The sequence below is a fragment of the Chinchilla lanigera genome, unplaced genomic scaffold (assembly GCF_000276665.1).
Source record: "Chinchilla lanigera isolate Chin_1 unplaced genomic scaffold, ChiLan1.0 scaffold00001, whole genome shotgun sequence".
Taxonomy (NCBI): domain Eukaryota; kingdom Metazoa; phylum Chordata; class Mammalia; order Rodentia; family Chinchillidae; genus Chinchilla; species Chinchilla lanigera.
This window is the reverse complement of record NW_004955402.1, coordinates 43571540-43585531: the sequence shown is the minus strand read 5'-3', so window position 1 is coordinate 43585531 and position 13992 is coordinate 43571540. Positions and strand designations below refer to the sequence as shown.

The 13992-nt window shown below is 39.9% G+C and overlaps 1 protein-coding gene across 2 annotated transcripts in view; it reads left to right on the top strand.

The window, feature by feature from the left end:
* Positions 1-13992, top strand: part of Ccbe1 (collagen and calcium binding EGF domains 1) — a 267922-nt gene that overhangs the window by 234200 nt on the left and 19730 nt on the right. For both annotated transcript variants that reach the window (XM_013511096.1, XM_005373004.2), the window contains one exon: positions 11841-11944. In XM_013511096.1, the coding sequence (XP_013366550.1) occupies positions 11841-11944 (104 nt within the window). The remainder of the gene's footprint in view (positions 1-11840; positions 11945-13992) is intronic.

Here is a 13992-nt window from a genome sequence, read left to right as displayed (position 1 = left end):
AGAAGCACTGTGTACTGTCAAAGAAAATGGGCTGAACTATAAATATGAAACATTTCCATGTGAGGCACCTCTCTTCATCAGCACTACTGAAACTACAGAGCGTGTTCTGTGCCTGTCCGTGCACTATTCAGCTGATTCATGACTGGATAAAAGCAGAAATTGAGAATAGAAATTCTTATACCAATTTGACAGAGTACTTTTATTTAAATCCAAAAATTTATGCTTATGTTTTATGTCTGAGTTTTTTAAGCAGTTCATTTTATATTTTGGGAAAGTATTAATCCACAATCAGTCAAAAAACGTTCTAACACTGGCCCTTCAGTACAGAGTTGAGAAGCTGATTTACATCCTGTCAGCTAGCTTCAACTGAGATGTCTGGCTGCTTAGGCATCTGATCAGTTTCAGTGGTGGTTAAATTTTTTTTTTTTTTTTAGACAAGATCTCATTATATAGTTCAGGTTGAATTTGAACTCACTGTGTAGTGCAGGCTGGTTTCAAATTCATGGCAATCCTCCTGCCTCAGCCTCCTTCCCAAGTGCTGGGATTACAGGCATGTACCACCATGCTCGGCATTTTTTTTTTTTTTTTTTTTATATGGTCTCACTATGCAGTTCAGGCTGGCCTTGAGCTCATTTTGTAGCCCAGGCTGGTCTCAAGCTCACAGTGTTCCCAATGTTCCCAGAACCTTTTAGGTTTATTTTTGTTTGTTTTGTATTGTTTTTTTTTTTTTTTTTTTTTTTTTTTTTAGTTTGGATTTAAAAAAGAAAGAGGGGGAAAAACAGAGCCCCAAAACTGATGTCAAAAATTCCCCAAGTGTCTTGGTAGGCAAACAATCACTTCATTCACCTGAGAACCAAGTCAGATCTCTCTACCAAGACAAAAGTTCCTGCCTGGTCTCAAAATTTAGGATTTTGGCCCATATGGAATGATATGAAGTGCTTTCCAACCAGATGAACTTTGAAGTAAAATAGTCTCCACTGATCATGGTTGGCAGGTAAGTTCCCTGGAGAGAAAGCCCTTGGCCACTTAGAGGCCTGAGGCCAAGTCCCATATGACATGGGCCCCTGCACCCCCACTGAAGACCAGGAAGCTCCTGTCATCTCCCAGGCTCAGGGCTCACCTGGTGTCTAACTTCCCTCAGAGGGGAAGTGTCTGGGATATGGTCAAGAGAGGATTGCTGGGCGAGGCCATCTCTGGGAGGGAGCAATTTCTTAGGGCAGATCACATGAACCAAAAATGCAGGGAGATGCACAAGTCAGAATCGTGTGGACACTCTTGAGATGGTGCCCCAGCTTCAGAAGGGGTGGAAGGCAGCCCACAGCTGGGGACCAGATGCCTCATAATGGAAAACTCTCAAATGAGCAACTAGGTTGAGTCATGAGGAAGCTGCCTTGCATTAGAAGTAAATGCACAATAGCTATTTGGAGCCAACTCAGGACTGGGCAGTTGGGGATCATGTGGATGAGCCTGTGGGCTGGGCTTGGGGACACATGGGAACTTTGAAGCATGTAAAGCCCGTCCACCCAGAGTGATCCTAAAGCAAGGGTCAGTGGTCTCCGGAGCAAAAGGATTGACTGAGAAAAAAAATAATATTTGCAAACTGTGGGGTTTTTAATTCAAAATTAAGGTGACAGCAGGTTGTCCTTCAGGTAGAGAAGATGAGAGACAAGCAAAGGTATGTAACTTACCTTAGATTGTGTCCTTTACTGAAGAAAGAATCTCATTGAAGAATTGGGTGCAGCTTTTTAGCCACTGATCTATTAACTTGTGATCCTACTTGAAAATTAGTCACAACAGCTGGGCGTGGTGGCACACACCTGTAATCCCAGCACTCGGGAGGCTGAGGCAGGAGGATCATTGTGAGTTTGAGACCAGCCTGGGCTACAAAATGAGCTCAAGTCCAGCCTGAACTGCATAGCAAGCTCCTGTCTTGAAAATTACAAAAAAAAAAAATGATTTTTCATTTTGGAATTGAATTTCTAGCTACCTGTGCATGATGGGCTATGGTATGTCCAACTAGGCAAGTACATCCATTGTATCTTTTCTTTACCTTTATGTGCAGAAGAAATCTCTATAATGTATAAAGGGAGAGTGGAGCAGCCCAACTCAGAGCATAATCCTTAGAAACAGCAACAACAAATCCGTGCTCCTGGGTATCAGGCAGGAGTCCATGCTGGAGTGTACAAATAATAGGACTTGTCCCCTTCCACAAGAAGCCCCTGCCTTGTAGGGTGGGATGGTCTGAAGCAAGACAGACCATAACTAGCAGCAACCAGAGAGCCGATAGAATTGTAGAGACTAAAGTAAAACTTTATAAGCTGTTTGCTTATTCTGGGTCTCAGGTGGCCTCCACCTCCTGCAGTAATTCTTAGCTTCTTCACTGTATTCCTCCTCAGTCCCCAGGGCAGTAGCTTCATATAGCCTGTCTGCCATGTGCTAACCTAGGGATGTCTCCAAGTCAGAGTGCAATGACAAGGTCTGGCTGGTGAAAGCACTCCCATGTGTCCACCTGGAAGGGTGAGCCCAGCAGGACTGGAGGAGAAAAGGTGTGCTGGTCTCATAGCATCTTTGAAGTTAGCAGAGAGATTAATATGTGAAGTAATCATGAGGAACTCACTCACCTGCTTTATTCCCTGAGAAACACATTGTACTTCTTTAAAACTTTGCAAGGAGTTTCTGACAAGTATAAGAGGTCAAGATGATCAGTTTGGCTTCCATGGCTGAGAATTCAGTGAAAATCAGGACAGTAGTATTATAAAGAGTATATATTTGCACTTTTTTGTACATTTTTTAATGATACACATAAAGTTGCCCCTTTTTCTCAGCCATTTGTCACAGCATTCCCCCACATTATATTCTGTAGGACTTTTGGGGACATGTGAGTTGTTAATAATATTTCTGTCTTATACTCCTATGCTCAGACACTTGAGGAAGTGTGCATTACTGCACCCACATCTTCAGGATTCACAATTCAAGTGCACCAAAAGCTCAAAGAAATTGACATCTTAAAAAGAAAATATAGTTCACATTGATGAAAACTGAATTTCACAATATTTTGTAAGAAACCTAATAAACTTGTCACAGGTAATGGTGCCCTAAAAAGTATAAATTGGAAAATTTTTTGTGTCAAAAGTCTTAGCTCTGGGGCCAAACTTGCTAAGCTTTCTGGTTGACTGATAGGCGAGATTGTTGTTACCAGGAAGTGGTAACAGAGTGGCTGAAGTCCAATGGGGAGTGACTTACTGCAGAGTGCCCAGAATCTAATGAGTGAAAACAGGGTAGTGCCCCTCAATTCTGCCCTGTTGAGAAACACTTGGTTCCTGTTACAGTGACACAAATGGCAGATGTCTTTCTGCTTTCTGTAGTAAGAACTGTCTCTTGGTTATGTCACTGGACCTTATTATAACGCAAAGCTGCTGCAAATATTAGGCTGGGGGGTGTCTCCTCTTTTTTTCCCTCCTCTTCCTTTTCCTCCTCTTTAAATACATAATTTCAGTTAGAAAAAAAAACACCCTGATATAACACCAATATCTACTATATCACATTTCCTCAATACCAACCTTAAAAAATTTTTTCTCAGTACTTAATTTTTAATAATTGTTCTCCACTGAGCTCCCCACCTATATACATGGAACTAGTGTTTGATTTTATACTTTACTAAGAAAAACATCTAAGGTGTGTTTGATGCTGTTTATTACTGAAATATTATTGCTGTAGAACAAGTAATTGTTCTAATCAGTTGTTCTTCCTTGTATGCCAAGACTGAGATTACCTGAGGGTCAGAAACAGTACTATAGGCCAGTGCCAAAGAAACAGGGACTAGGCCAAGTAGTCAGAAATTTCTTATCCCCAATAAATTGAAGAAGTAGGAATTTGTAATGACTCAAAACCCAATGCCAGCTATATCCAGAAGACATCTCTGAAAAGTAGTCATTTCTTAAGAGTTCTCAATACTAGCAATAAAGATACTTACTATACACAATTTATAAACTTCAGTGCAGGAGTTAAACTCTATAATTAAATTAGAGAGAAGACATTGAAGAAAGAGGCAACCTCAGACTTCCAAAGACAAACCAGGGGGGCAGTGAAGTGGAATAATTAAAAAACCACCCACCTGGGCTCTCTGAAGTAGTAACAGCAGAAGTCATAAAGCAAATGAATGAGGCTTTAGATACAATCAAATCAGAAATAATTTCTCTAGTAACTTCAGAGATGATGACTATAATAAAGGGCATGATTAGTGAATCTAGAGAAGATACAGATAAAAATAAATATATGAGCTTAGGAAAATGATGGAAACCATGAATGCCTCACATAGGAAAGAAATGGAATCCATGAAAAAGATTCAGTCAGATATTCATGAGATCAAAAATTATTTTGAAAGTATATCCAGCAAAATGAAAATATGTGAAGACAGAATATCAGATCTGGAACACAGGTTTGTAGTTAGTGGTTATGAGAAGAAAGATTTCTTACAGCAAGGAACCATGAAAATTCAATCCAACAGCTACTAGATGATGCAAAGAATAACAACATAAGATTGATTGGAGTCAATGAAAAAGCAAAGATACCACAAACAAAATAAAAAACCTGTTCATGGAAGTAATGGCAGAAAACTTCCAAAGCATGGAAAAAGAATTTACATACAGTTAAAACAGGCATATAGAACTCCAATTAGCCATGATCAAAAAAAAAACATAAAATAAAACCTACCCAATGTCAAGATTCCAGAAATTCAATACAAGAACAGAATATTAAACTCTATTCAATAGAAGAAATCCTTTTCCTTATGAAGGAAAACCCACCATAATTACAGCACACTTCCCAACACAAACCCTTAAATCAAGGAGAGCTTGGACTGAAATAGTTCAAGCCCTAAAAAAAACTTCAACCCAGATTGATGTACACCACAAAACTATCTTTCAAAGTTGATGGAAAATTGATGGAAAAACAAGATACCTCCATGACAAACAACACATGAAGAAATTCATGACCATCAAATCAGCATTCCAGAATGTTCTGGAGGACATTCTAAAAAGAGATAATGAAGACTACACCTCCATGAACTCCAACAGGATGAACCTACTAGGAAAGGCAGGTAATTAAAGAGGGGAAAGAAAGGAAATCCACAACAGGAAAGTAACATGAAAGACAAATCAATACATATCAGTTGTAAGCACATGTAAATGATCTCAATTCACAAATCAAAAGACACAGACTGTTAAAACTGATCAAGAAACAAGATCCAACAATATGCTGAATACAAGAAATACTTTTAACTGAAAAAGAAATTCACAGACTGAAAGTCAGAGGATGGAAAACAATACTCCATGCAACAGGAACCCAGAAAAATCAGGAGTAGCTATTCTATTTGCAGACAAGCTAGATTTCAAGCCAACAGTGATTAAGAGAGACAAAGAAGGTCACTACATCCTTGATAAGGGAACAGTACAAAAGGAAAAGATAGTACTCATAAATATGTATGCACTAAATACCAGTACACCCAACTACACAAAACAAATATTAACAGACATGAAAAATCAAATAAGCAATAATACAATTGTAATAGGGGACTTCAGTACCCCACTGTCACAGATAGACAGATCAACTAGACAAAAATCCTCAAAGAAATATCAGAACTGAACCAAGTTGTTGAACAAATAGACTTAGTAGATGACTATAGATTGTCCCACCCTACAACATCATAGGACACTTTCTTCTCAGCTGCACATGGGATGTTCTCCAAAATAGACCACATACTGACTCATAGAACATGCTTAAGTAAATTTAAAGGAATTGAAATTATCTCATGCATATTATCAGACCATAGTATAATGAAATTGGAAATCAATGCAAAAGAAAAGACAAAAATGTCGTAAACACATGGAAATTAAATAACACCCTCCTGAAAAACCAATGGGTCACAGATGAAATTAAAGAAGAAATTAGTTTCTACAATTAAATGATAATGCCAATACAACATACCAGAACTTATGGGATGCAATGAAAGTAGTCCTAGGAGGGAAATTTATAGCAGTAAATTCCCACATCAGTAAAATAGAACAAGCTCAAATAACCTAATGTTCTACCTCAAGCTTCTAGTAAAACAAGAGTAAGTCAAGCCAAAAGCTCATATAGGGGAGTAAATTATAAACAGCAGAGCAGAAATTAATGCAACAAAGACTAAGAAAACAATACAAAACATCAATGAATTGAAGAGTTGTTTCTTTGAAAGATTAAATAAAATTAACTAACCCTTAGCCAACCTTCTCAAAATAAAAAGGAAAGAAAAAACTCAAATCCATTCAATTGAGGGTGAAATTACACAAGATTCTGCAGAAATCCAGAAGATCATCAGTACCTACTTCAAGAATTTGTGTTCTGGAGGCTGAGGATTTAGCTCAGCAGCAAAGTGCCTGCCTAGCAAGTGCAAAGTTATGAGTTTGATTCCTGGTACCAGAAGAAAAACAAAACAAAACAAAAACAAAGAATTTGTATTCTAATAAGATATAACACACAGAAGAAATGGACAGATTTCTAAACACATATGAATTATCAAAGCTTAACCAAGAAGATATAAAGATTCTAAATAACCCAATATTAGCCTATGAAATTGAAGGCTGTAACTAAAAACCTACCCAAAAAAGGCCACATACCCTGACAGATTCAGTGCTGAATTCTATAAGAAATTTAGAGAAGATCTAATGCCACTAACACCTCAAACTCTTTAATGAAGTTGAAAGGGAAGCAATACTCCCAAAGTTATTCCTGGAAGCAAGCATTACACTGATACCAAAAACCAGAGAAGGATGCAACCAAAAAAGAAAACTACAGGCCAGTCTCCCTAATGAACATAGATGCAAATATTATCAATAAGAGACTGGCAAACAGAATGCAGCAGATCATGAAGAAGATGATACATCATGACCAAGTAGGATTCATCCCATGGATTCAGGAATGGTTCTACATATGCAAATCAATAAATGTAATACACCACATCAACAATCCAAGACAAAATCACATGGGTCATTTCAATAGATGCAGAAATAGCATCTGAAAAATTTCAGCACACATTCATGATAAAAATGCTACAGAAAATTAGAAAGGATGGGTCTTTATCTCAATCTGATAAAAGCCATCTATGACAAACAGCCAACATCATGCTAAACGGACAGAAACTAAAAGACCCATATCTTTCACTCTATGCTAAACTAAAACCAAAGTGAATCAAAAATCTAAATATTAAAATAGAAACACTAAATCTGCTGGGAAAGAGAATAGGTAGAACTCTTGAAGACATTGGTGCAGGAGAAGACTTTATGAACAAAACCCCAATTACATAGAAAATATTGCAAAAAATCAACAACTGGGATCTCATCTTATTAAAAAGCTTTTGCACGGCAAAAGAAACCACCAACAGAATGAAGAGACAACCCACAGGAAAAAATTTTTGGCAGCTGTTCCTTAGACAAAAGACTAATACCTAGAATATATAAAGAAGTCAAAAAAATCAGATTCCCCCCAACTTAACGATTCAATCCATATTCTGATATGAATACACACTTCTCAGATGAAGAAGTAGAAAAGACAAATATGTGAAAAAATGTTCAACATCACTGGTCATCTGAGAGACGCAAATTCAAGCAACACTGAGATTCCATCTCACACCAGAAGGAATGGCTATTATCAAGAAATCAACCAATAACAAATGCTGGTGGGGCTGTGGGGAAAAAGGAACACTGCTCCACTATTGGTGGGAGTGTAGACTAGTGCAACCACTCTGGAAGTCAATGTGGAGATTCCTGAAACAACTAGGATTAGATGTCCCATTTGACCCAGCTATTTCCCTTCTAAAATGGAGAAAAAGTAAGGACATGTTGGCTCTGTGCTCATTAGCTTACTAGTCTTTATTTTTATTTTCTTAGTTTCCTCTTCTTTGGACAAAAGTATTAAATTTCATGAGCTCTGAAGACCCTTTTGCACTCCAAAATCTTTCTCAGAGCTTCGTGTGACTTTACATAAAAGTTTCCTAGGTTTAGGATTAATTGCCAACCTTAGGATTCCCTGTGCAGACTGCCATGCCAGGCGGTATAGACAGGGTAGACAACACAAGTAGTGAAAAGAGTTTACCAATAGACAAGGACAACAGGAAAGGCAGGAGCTTATTTAGACACTGAATACACTATCAAGTGGGACAGCAAGCCAGTTCTAGAGAGGAATTGCACACTCGGGGAAAAATTGAGGTGTTTATACAGAGATGGAGAGGTGGGAAAAGGTCTGAGCTGGTAAATGTACACAACTTAGAAATGCATTTTTCAGGGGATCCTGTTTTTAATCTTTCAGGAATACCTGCATTGTATCTAAGGCTGTACATCAAAGTATCAAATTGTCAAGGCCTCCGGCTTAGGCCTCAGAAAGGCTCTTTATATTTAAACAAGAGTATCTGTATGTTTTAACCTTTTGGGGAGATGTATAACACTAGCTCAGGAGAGGAAAAGATTATTTGTGTATTTACCTTTATCTTGAGCTGTTTTTAGCACTCATTACTAGAGTGTCTCCTGCATGTCCAGTATGTCCTCGCAAAATTGTGTTATCAAAAAGGTTGGGTGCTGAGAAATTTAACCTTTTGTCATCACACAGTTTAGCCCTCATTTGGTGTGTTCTTTACCTCAGTGAGTACTGCAAGGGGCAAATATGCCCAGCTTCGACACCTTCTAAGCAGAGAACTTCCCAATAATATCTAAAAGACGAATAAGTACATATCTGAACATTTGACTTAGCAGTAAGGAATGTTAGGGGTAAAAACAGCCCTACCTTCTGGAACATCAGAGACAGCTAAGCAGTTTTGTCTGCTTTTGATTAATTAAAAGCCCAGTATTTCATCACAGACATTTTTATGAAGATATAATGATTATTGAGCATAAACACATGTGATCTAAAATTAACTCTCCCTCTTCCATTTTTTTAAACTTTGCATTGTCCAATATCTCTAACACTGTAGATGAGGAATTTAACCCCAAAGGCCAGCGTTGAAAGGGTGTAGGATGGCCTCTGATGACTGACAGGTTACAGTCCACAGACACGGTTAATACGCATTCAGTCCCTTTGATTTTTGTTTCCCCCTGTGAACGCAGGGAGCTGGAGCCAGCCTAGTCACCCCAGGGAGTCTGTAGTACTGATGGGGAGACAAAGTAAGGATATGTTGACTCCATAGTCATTAGCTTACTGGTCTTTATTTTTCAACTTTTGTTTATTTTCTGATAACATGACCATAATCCCAAGTGTCACTTAACTATAGTTCAAAGTGTCAGAAACAGCCAGGTGTTTCATATAACTTTCAAGCTCTGCTAATCTATAGATTAGTGGTTCTCAACCTTGGAATCACCTGGGGACTGTTAACACATGGTGATATTGTTGCCTGCCAGGTAGGCAGGGAGCAGCGAATTACACACACACACACACACACACACACACACACACACACACACATAATGTGCCTCCAGGACTGAGAGCACCAGCGCTAGAGCATGCATCTGCAGTTCAACTTTTGAAAACATGCTTTGTTCACTTATGACATTGCCCAATTGAAATACCTTAGGAACATTCTTTGGGTTTTCTAAGATTATTGGATATTGGTATCGTGATATCTAAGGTGTTCACTTTCTAATACTTGGTAGGTATAAGCCACTTAACTTCAGTAAAAATTACAGCTCCATGCCCCCATGTGGCTAATTAATGATATTGCACCTTATCGGAACAAAATCAGGTAATACCTCACCAGACCTTTCCCAGATACACATGGCCACATCATTAATTAAGAAGGCTGAAAATATGCAGGGAGAGACACCTGCATAGATGTCTAAATGAATTGTTAATTTAGGGTACATTAGATTACTTTGAGCCCTGTGTTGACATTAATGCAGACTAGTTGCAACTCCAGCACAATTGGGTGGCCCCTTTGGCCTTGAGAGGGTTGTATATTCCAGGTCTATACACACAAACAAGGTATGAGTCCTTATTTCACCTCAAACCTTCTGAGACACCCAGGTTTCATCATCACAGGATGATGTCAAGTACCTTACCGCATATCTCTATTTGTGTAGGGAAAGAGTAACAATAAATGATATTAGAACAGCACCACGTGTGGAGCACTTGCCATAGGCAGGGCCTTGTTGTATGACCTACATGTCTCATGTCGTTGACTCCTCTCAGCAACCCCAGGGACAGGTGCTATAGCCATTTTACTGTTGAAGGAATAGATGTGTTGCCCAACCTATAAGATACTAAGTGACCATCCTGAGATTCAAATCCTGATCACCTGAGTGTACCAGCACCCGTACTGCTTCCTATCCTGCTGTACATTTCAGTGTCAGTGGGATCTTCAAGTCTTTTAAATAACATTAATCTTGATTCTCCATCTTCTGGTAATTCTACAAGGGAACAAAAAATTGTGAAGACCTTTTCATGTAAAAGATGGCTCAGCGGAGCATCTTCTTGGAGCCTGCAGATGGCTCTGAGGTGTTCTCAGCAGAACTTCTGATAGCAGGCATGTCCCATGTCACTCACCCTCTCAACGGCCAGCTGGGCCCCGTAAGTGCCTGGTCTGCACATAGCATTCTGGGAGACCCAAAGCAAGTGTGTTTCCTTCTCTTGCTCTCACTTTCCTTGTCTATAATAGACATGGAACTAAAACTATGCCCGTTCTATGATCCAATTGAAATAGAGCCTACAAATTGGTGAAGGAGGTCTGTCCTACCTCAAAACTGTCAAATTGCTTAATCACAACAACTTGGGAAATTCGACTGAGCATGCAAAAGTAGAAAGGCAAAGATGGGCCAGCTCTTGTGCCTCGTGGCCCAGCTCTGCCACCATTGCTAGCTTCTTAAAGCAAAGTTCAGCTGTAAATTGTGGAAGGTGGTATCTTTATCTGTTTTATATTCGGAGCACTTCACACAAGGCCTAACTAACAGTAGGTCCTCTATGAATAGAGAGGAAGAAGGGAAGGGGAGGTGGATGGGAGGGCAGACGGAAAAAAGGCTAGAAAGATGGATGGGAGAGATATAGATGGATGGTAGGATAGATAGATGTGATTGTGTCAGCTGTGTATTTTGTGGTGAAAAACTGAAGCCTTAGCCAACTTGGACTGTGCTGACTGTACGAAATGCTGGATTCCTGCATGGAAAGGCGACACAGGATCCAGATCCACTAAGTTTGTTGTACCTAAGGACAGTTGAATAACATCCCTCTATTCTAGCTTGGTCATTCATCCATTCCATTGAAATGGGGACTGTCAGGCAATGCCATCTGCTGAATGTTTCTGTGCCTCCTTGTCCTGCTTGTCTTAACGCTTCTGTCTTCTAACCTTTACCCTATCTCCATTTCTTGGCCCCATGCAACACAGCTGTGCTCTCTGTTGAGACAGAGATGGTCAGAGGTGATGAAGACCAGCATTGCCTGAGCTCGGGGATATGTGTAGAAATGAACCTTGGCCATTTGAGGGCACCGTAAATAATGCCAGGTTTACAGAGCCTGCCTTCTGGAAAGGCACTGATACAAGCACCATGGTTCCCATTTCCACACATGAAAGGCACTGATAACAAGGATATTTGTCACATGTTTACACAGTTGAGACGCTAAGTAGGAACAGCGAGTCCAGAGAGAACCTGGAGTCCCTTGACCCTCCTCCCTGACCCAGGGCGTGCTGTTAGGGACCTAAGAAGTAGAGTATTCTCAACATTTAATCTCTTACCCCACCCCAGGGCAGCCCTTCCTGATGCCTTCTCTCTGGGTCTGGGTTTCCTCCAGTTCCCTGACAGAACTGAGCCCGTCTCCTTTCCCAGGGCACGAGGAGAAGTCTGAGAACGTGGGAAAAGCTGGGACTTGCTGTGCCACATGCAAGGAATTCCACCAGATGAAGCAGACGGTGCTGCAGCTAAAGCAGAAGGTACTGCTGAGCACGTGGGAGTGGTGACGGGTAACAAAAGGAGGACTTGGCTGAAGTGTAGGAAAGTTTAAGGTCAATGTAAAAATAAATTATCTGTATTGAGCATTCACTGTGGTTGATGACAACTGGGTCTGGACTCAGCTCACTTTCCCACTCCTGAGCTGGCCATCTAAAAGGCAACCAAATGCAGTGATGGAAAAGAATTGAGGAAGTGGTTATCAAAATAGACCCTGGGAAGGGGCACAAAGAGAGGGTAACACTATGACTAGTGCAATTTCTTGAGAAATGAATGTACAGCCTTATGGAACCCAGGGCAGACCTGGGTTTTATTTTATCTGTGCTCTATCAATAGAGAGCACCCTCTTTCTAAACTTCTGTAGACTTAGGACCTTCTGCAGTAACTTCAGTTTCACATTTAAAAATTACACTCTGCACTTTGGGCTACGTGCAGGTAGGGAAGCTCCCATGTGGGTACCTCGAGTTACCAAGGGTGAGGACTGACTTGCTCTACGAAAGGTTCCATGGGTGCCTTGTGGGATTCCAGTTCTCTAGTCACATCATCATGCTGTGGTAAAGGATCCTGTGATGGATCTGGTGACCTTACTTCTTGAACGACCTCCTGGGTCCAGATAGCCGGTCTTTATAGACCTGTCAGTCCATTTGCTAACTTGTCAGCAACTCTGGAATTGCTCTTACACTGATGAAACATAAACTCACTGGTTTGTTTTTTTAATTGCTTCAACTCAAGTCTCTTAGTAGATCAAAGAGGTGTGTATAATCTGTTTAACTTTGGTGACCAGTTTTTCTAAAGGGCAAAAGGGTAAACATGAGAAAAAAAATCTCTTTTCCATGTCCAACAAACTAGCAGCTGGCCCTAATGAGAACCACAGCTACCTGTTAAGCAAAACAACAGATTAAAAAGAAAAGTATCTTTGCAGGGCTCCCGTGCCTTGTTGGTGAAGACATCAACTTTAGTAGAGGCATGTATATGTGTACTGTATAAATATGGGTAAAATATGGATATGACCCTAAATAGCTTGTGATCCCATTGAGAGTTCAGGCAGAAAACTTTGTATTATATGCTAGTAAAAACACAGGGACATATAAATAAATATATCTCACATAAATATCTCCAGGTTAAGTTTGAATTAGTGCTGTTATTTATTGTGTGAACCCAGAAGAGAGTACATGAGAAATTTTCATATTCTAAAGGTTCAAGGCATAGAGACGGCAGGTGATCACTGTCTCAAGGCATAAAGCTAGGTTACCTTCACTTTTCTTTTCTGGAAGTAACTCACAAGCTGTAGGGAAATTCTAGTTGGAGTGATCTTTAGGAAGAGTGGAGTTAAATATCACAAGTTGTTCAGAAATTCATTTGCTAAGTTTAGCTTTCCCTTAACTTCTGTGTGAAACTTTATGATCCATCAAAGAAGAAATATTAAAAAGAAATCTAAAAGCTTGCCTCAGAACACCTTCAAAAATCTTGCTGTAGAACTACATAAAAATCCCCGAGGTCATATTAGTGCTCTAATAATGCTCATACAGGTGGGCTGGACTAGAATTGTTCTCTGCCTTACACCAAATTCTCCCTACACATGCATCATGACAATTCTGAGTTAATACTGACATTCATGGAATGGTATGAGGAGCAATTCATTTTTAAATGTACGCATTGGAATGTGTTGTGTTTTACAGTTCATAAAAATGTTTTATAACCAGAGTCTCACTTAATTGTTACCACAACCCTGTAAGAAAGATGGCTTATAGTCTCAGGGAGGTAAAGTAAGTGCCCAAAAGGCAAGACCTAATACCAGCTCTTCTCACTTCTCCTGTGCTGGTGCTTGGGTCATCAGTTGGTTTTAACATCAGCTTGGTGCTGGCAGTGCCATCTGTTCTGTTCCCAAAAAAATAGGACAGCTGCCCAAATAAACACTGGCCAGAAGTAAGTACCGGGTGTCCTGGACAGTGGCCAACCCCCCAATATTAAATGGTGTGTGAACATGTTGAACTGCACCGTGAGTGTACAGTCAGCAGAATTCCAACTGTGG